Source organism: Nelumbo lutea, chromosome 1 (genome assembly GCF_056320005.1).
Source record: "Nelumbo lutea isolate HS-2025 chromosome 1, American lotus-T2T, whole genome shotgun sequence".
Lineage (NCBI taxonomy): Eukaryota > Viridiplantae > Streptophyta > Magnoliopsida > Proteales > Nelumbonaceae > Nelumbo > Nelumbo lutea.
Window position 1 is genome coordinate 171,209,712 of NC_142684.1, and position 6,221 is coordinate 171,215,932.

Genomic DNA, 6,221 nt, shown 5'->3' on the forward strand with positions numbered 1-6,221 from the left:
AATGGAGTGTAAATACCGATTTAGGGTAAATTTGTACTTTGGTTCACTTTTGTCTGTTTGACAACATTACATTTATGCATTGACAGATGACAGACCAATGCATATTTACATTGATAACAAGATGTAAAAGTACATCAATAAAAAAGTACATTTGCATTTAAATGAGCTTTTGATTAAAAAGAAAGTATATGTTTTATTGAAATTCATGTTTGCATTCATTACAACTAAGTTTGTTTGGTGAGAATGTAAATTTGTTGGTGCAAAATTAACCCAACTTTGCAATTTATATGAACTGTTTTACACTCTACATATTTGCATTCACACTTATTTGCATTGTTTCCAAACGCAGCCTAAGGTGCAAATTTCATTGACAAATGCTCAGGATACAGCTCAAGAAGTTACAATCAATTAAAAAAAAAACGAGAAAGCTCAGTTTGGAAGCAATACAAATGCAAAATATGCACAGTTCAAATACATATAAAATAATATAAAATACAGAGTTTTGCACTCTACATATTTGTATTTGTAGACTACTTATCAATATGTTGAAGAAGATGCATTTGTGTAGTCACAAATTTAACTGAAATGACTATTTATAGTTTGACATAGTTAATGACGTTTGAAGAATTTAAAAAAAGTCATTCGTACACTTCATCAACAACTACTAGTGCAAAGTGTTGCATCCATGTTTAATAAAAAAAAGTCATTTCATTAAAATACTTCCTATAGTTTCATGGATTTACTAAAATCTATCATGTTTTATTAAAACACCCCCTATAGTTTTGCAAGATTAATCTTCCATTAGATGGCAATGCAAAATGACAATTTTGGCCCTAATGTCCATTTGAATATATTTAACAAAAATGAAGAATATCATTTTTGCCCCTAGTAAAACATGAACAACCACTCTATTTGGCTTTATTTGCTCTTTTTTTTTGCAAGAAATGTTAGAGATACTCTTGGAATAAACAATCATGGGCCCATGCCCTTGAACATCTTCCATTCAATTTAGATGATTATGTTAATATTTTATATGAAAAAAACACTTCTTAGTGAAAGTTCATTAAGCAAATAGGTTGCAAACTATAGGGGTGTTTTAATAAAATAAAAACAATAGAATAGATTTAAATAAATATATGAAACTATAGGGGGTGTTCTAATAAATGACCCAAAAAAATTATATAGGCAACATTATAAACAAGAAAATTAAATAAAATTACCAAATGATGAGTGGCTTAGCTGGTGCCTTGGTGGGATTCCAGTGGAGACTTGGGATGATATACGTATTCCTACAAGACAAACAAAACACAACAACTAACCAAAAAAAAAAAAAAATGCTACTTAATTAAAGACAAAAGCCAATCTGGAATATCTTCTTCCAACCGTAGCACTGAACGAGCACCAATCTTCGCAAGCTTATGAGCAGCAGCATTCCCACCTCTAGGACACCACAAAAAATCAACAGCCGTACCTTCACAAAGCTTACACTAGATCAGCTGCACAAAAGGGAGAAGAGTTGTTGAGGTAAAAAAAGAGTTACTGACAGTCCAACTCAAAGATCACCCGGTATAGGCTCTTCCTCTTGGCTATCGCCACAGCTTCCACTAAGGCCATGGCCTCTGCTAATAGGGGAAGTCAGTTGAAAAGGAGCCACAGGCAGCCCAGCAGCAAAAGTCAGCTGAGGGAACCAACAAAAAGAAGGGTCCCTATGACCCTCAGCTGAAGAGTTTCCCAATTTCTGCTGCAAGAACAGAGATGTCTCTGTTGTCAACTTGTTTATTGCATTAATTACATTCCTAGGATTATTTGATGAATTTTCAAAGATACCTCCATTCCTGTCCTTCCAAATCTCCCAAAGACCAGCAAGCAAAGTAATAGTATTTTCAACGTGAGAAACTAAATCAGATTTGAAAGATAAAGCAAGCCAATAAAAAAAAAAAAAAGTGAGAGAAGGATTAATCCTATCAACCAACAGGCCCAAACTTGAGCCAAACCATACACACTTGCTTTTTTTCTCACAAAGTAACAGTCATGCATTGGCAGTTTCATTTTCTTTCTCACACCTGGGGCAAAGAGGAGATTGTACAATCTTTCTTTTATAAAGATTTTCGTTCACAACTAGACTGTTAGTACAACATCTCCAGAGAAAAAATTTTATTTTTTGGTCTACAAGAAGGTGCCAAAATTTGAAACAATTCCTGGGAGGCAAAGAAATAAACTGATTTTAACTGTAAATTGCCTTGACTTTGATCCTAACCAAATGGGTTTGTCCTCCCAAGAATTTAGAGAAATCCTTATTTGTAAAATCTTTTCAGCTGTCTCATCAAGAAACAGTTGTTTTACTGCTTGGATATTCCATGACTTGGAAGAAGAAATATATTGATATTTTCAATAGAACCCTAATTTTTATGTGCACTGAAGGCATTTTATTGCCTTCATATTTGGCCAACTTCCTAATTCATAATCATAGGTAAATTATATATCCACTTATCCCTAAAAATGGCCAAAAAATTTATCAAAGAGAAAGTTGAATTTCTTTGAGCCCCGCACTTCCCAAAAAAAAAACTTCCACATTGACCTTGACCACCCCAAAAACTTAACAGGCAAATGAACCGGCCCAAAGCTATTTTACACAGCACAGAAATTGCTTTTTAATACGTGGGACGTGGTGGCTAACACAGGAGTGGTTTTTTTAATTCTGAAAATGGGAGTGTAGATGTTTGCTGCATCATCTTTTGAGTCAACAGTCTTAATCTGCCACGAAGTCAGCTCTGTGGTCACGTTGGAATATGATTACGGGCTACGGGGTCACTAAAAATTCTATTTGGTGCCTGCGTGGCTTATGTTGTCCAGGACCAATTTCGTCATTTTGTCGAAAGGCATTTTTGTAGTTTCAGTTTAAAACAGTGGTATGGGTTTGTTGGTACTGGAGTGGAGGAGCCGAGGAGGTATTAGGTATATAGAGTTATAGACGATTGCAAATTTTAGGGTTTGAGGATTAGGGTTTTTGGCAATCAAGGTAGCCGTGCTCTCCTCAAGCTACCGACAAATCTAATCTCTGTCGACAATGGCGGTCGGGTATTTCCCTTTCTCATTGTCCCTCTCAATTGTAGTCTGTATTCACACCTATTGAACTTGACTTGTTCGGTTTATTTGGCCATTTTTTAACAGGAAGAATAAGAGGATATCGAAGGGAAAAAAGGGTGGAAAGAAGAAGGCGTGAGTAGTAAACTGTTGTATTTTTGTTTTTCATATTCTGTTTTCTCATGGAAATCTGATCTTCGTTTTACAGAGTCGATCCCTTCGCGAAGAAGGACTGGTATGATATCAAAGCGCCTTCAATCTTTACCACTAGAAATGTCGGGAAGACCCTTGTTACCAGAACCCAAGGAACCAAGGTCTTTTTTTTTTTTTTTCTTTCGCCAAATCTGGTTATCTTTCATATTTGGTGATCTCGTTCTGCAATCTCCATGTTTTAGTGTGTGAATGCGTATAAAACCAAATAGTTTAAGCTTTCTTTATTGGAAAATTGATGTTAGAATATGAAGAATCTACAATGGAAGTTTCAGTTAGTAGAAAAGTAACAAAGAAAAAGAACTTGTAGTATGTACTTTCATTTTTTGATCTGAGCTTGTTTTTCCGATTCTTATGCATGGGCCACTCCTGCTGAACTGAATCTAAATATAATTTGTACTTTCATTTTCATGTTCTGAATCTAAATATACTTTCATTCTTATGCATGGGCTACTTGTCGCTGTTATAATTTTGTGAACTGAATCTAAATACAGTTTAGATCTCTGGTGTGGGAATATTGTCACTTGCATTTTTCAGGAACGGTTGTCCCCTGTCTAGTGTGGTTTGGTCACTAGTAGAAGTTTTGGTTTTTAGTTCTTCTTGTTATATCTCTTTGTTGCACAAATTGCCTTTAATTTATGAACCATTGGACCCTCATATTCCATCCTTTGTTGCACAAATTTTAATTATGTACATATCCCAGTCTTACCTGTTATGAGGAACTTGATTCCATAGTTGGGATACTGTGGATTACATGCATAAGTGGGAACTTAAGCCTGATGTTTCTCTTGCCAAGCATGGATTTTCCGGTTTATTCTTTTGCTTTAAATTTAAAACCAGAGTACAAACATGAAAATTCCACCCACTTTCCTAAAGAATCCAGTCTCCATGTCTCAAGTTTAGTTGTGAACTGTAGCATGAAATATAAACAGCACTTCTGTTCTTTCTCTTCCCTGCTCTTATGTGTTTTGGTGGAATCAGATATCTGCCATTCATTTCAGAAGGGTTTCAAGTTTTCAGCTTTATTTGTTCTCTCTCTACAGATAGCATCAGAAGGACTCAAACACCGAGTGTTTGAGATTTCCCTTGCTGATCTTCAGGCCGATGATGATCAATCCTACAGGAAGATCCGACTGAGAGCAGAAGATGTCCAAGGAAGGAATGTCCTCACTAACTTTTGGGTAAGTCTAAAAGTTTCCAAAGTCCTGCTTGCAGCAAACCTCTAATGTATAAAATTGAAACATTAGAAATTCTAATTGAGTTTGGTTGAGTCAGGGGATGAATTTCACCACAGACAAATTAAGGTCTTTGGTGCGGAAGTGGCAGACATTGATTGAGGCACATGTTGATGTCAAGACTACAGATAACTACACTCTAAGGATGTTCTGCATTGGATTCACCAAGAGACGCCCTAACCAGGTTAAGAGGACCTGTTACGCACAATCCAGCCAGATCCGGCAGGTAGAACTCATATTTACAAATTACAAGTGCTAGTTCCCACTTCAGATATTTCTACCACATATTTTGCTAAATCTAAGTTCATGGTTGTGGTTTTCTTCTTTTCTTAGACAAACTTTACATGTATAAAGCTAGAAACCAATGTCTATAGAATTTCATTTACATGCAATCTCTTTTAGTCATACTTGTGCAACAAAGTTGATTTTGTAACTGTTCATATTTGTCAGATTCGCCGTAAAATGAGGGAAATCATGGTAAACCAGGCAACATCTTGTGATCTGAAGGAATTGGTGCAGAAATTCATCCCTGAGGTGATCGGCAAGGAGATTGAAAAGGCTACCTCAAGCATTTATCCCTTGCAAAATGTCTTCATTCGTAAAGTTAAGATCTTGAAGGCTCCAAAGTTCGATCTTGGCAAGTTGATGGAGGTATGTCTCCCCCCCAACTAATGCAAACAACTTGACCTAAGAAGACACAAAACCCCCAATTTAGCTGATTAATTTTAAAAGATAAATTGAAATGTTTAGGGGGTAGGCATCAGGAACTAGCCTAAAACTCTACTTCTACATCATTCTTTGTCACATTTCATGCATTTTTTTTTATCAATAACCACAGAATTCATTAATATTGGAAAAAAGTTACAAGGAAGAGGAGCTAAAAATTCTTAACTCTCCAGTACAGAAATACATCTGGGGCCGTGCAGTGGTTGATGGCTCCCATTGTTTTTCACCAAAGATTGCTTTTTTGGCTTCTGTGCCTTAATATCTGTGAGAAACAAACAGCAGCAGTGTGGGGTAGCCCTTGACAATAAAATGTGGTATGCAGGAAAAAAAGATGTAAGACCTGCTTAAGGAGAACTTAGCTGCCAACTGAGGGGTGGCTTGGTACGTTAGCTGGTTTGTTCCAGCAGAGACGTGAGTCAATTCCTGCAACCACTGACTTTCGGGAGGGGGGTTATAACAAATAAGGATAATTTAGCCCTGTATCGACCTGTTGTTTTGTCACCATTCTCCATGTTTGGCAACACTGATGCACTATCCCATTCTGGAAAAAACATGCCTAGTAGAATATCATAACTGATTGCAACTAGTGTAGATAGCTTATAGAGAGCTTCTTTTTGTTGTTCTGATTATATGCCTTGACTAATTTATTGTTTATTTGGATTTGGTTGTAGGTTCATGGCGACTATTCAGAAGATATTGGTATTAAGATGGAGAGGCCAGCAGAGGAAACAATGGCAGAAGGAGAGACTGAAGTTGTAGGAGCTTAAATGATGGTTTTTCTTTAATTTTCAGTGGAAGTGTTTGGTATCCTTTACGTTAATGAGAGAGAAGTTAATTTAATTTAATTGGTGATATACCCAGATAAACGGTAATTTTTTTTTTTTATTCATTTAGAATTGTGAGCAGCAGAATGTTTATGACATGAAGAGGAAATATTTAAATGAGATGAATTGTATTTGTCTTAAA

At 36.1% G+C, this 6,221-nt stretch overlaps 1 protein-coding gene across 1 annotated transcript; it reads left to right on the forward strand.

Moving 5' to 3' along the window:
* Window positions 1–2,681: 2,681 nt before the first annotated feature.
* On the forward strand, window positions 2,682–6,221 carry LOC148879163 (small ribosomal subunit protein eS1z). The gene is made up of 7 exons (XM_088960591.1): window positions 2,682–3,078; window positions 3,172–3,219; window positions 3,293–3,398; window positions 4,338–4,475; window positions 4,570–4,755; window positions 4,980–5,180; window positions 5,927–6,221. The coding sequence occupies exons 1-7, from the start codon at window positions 3,068–3,070 to the stop codon at window positions 6,020–6,022; spliced, it is 786 nt and encodes a 261-aa protein (XP_088816717.1). The 5' UTR covers window positions 2,682–3,067; the 3' UTR covers window positions 6,023–6,221.

Coding starts and splice junctions, on each gene's coding strand:
- LOC148879163 (XM_088960591.1), top strand. Junction 3,220..3,292: donor AAGGGTGGAAAGAAGAAGGC/GTGAGTAGTAAA, acceptor TTCGTTTTACAG/AGTCGATCCCTTCGCGAAGA. Junction 4,476..4,569: donor ATGTCCTCACTAACTTTTGG/GTAAGTCTAAAA, acceptor TGGTTGAGTCAG/GGGATGAATTTCACCACAGA.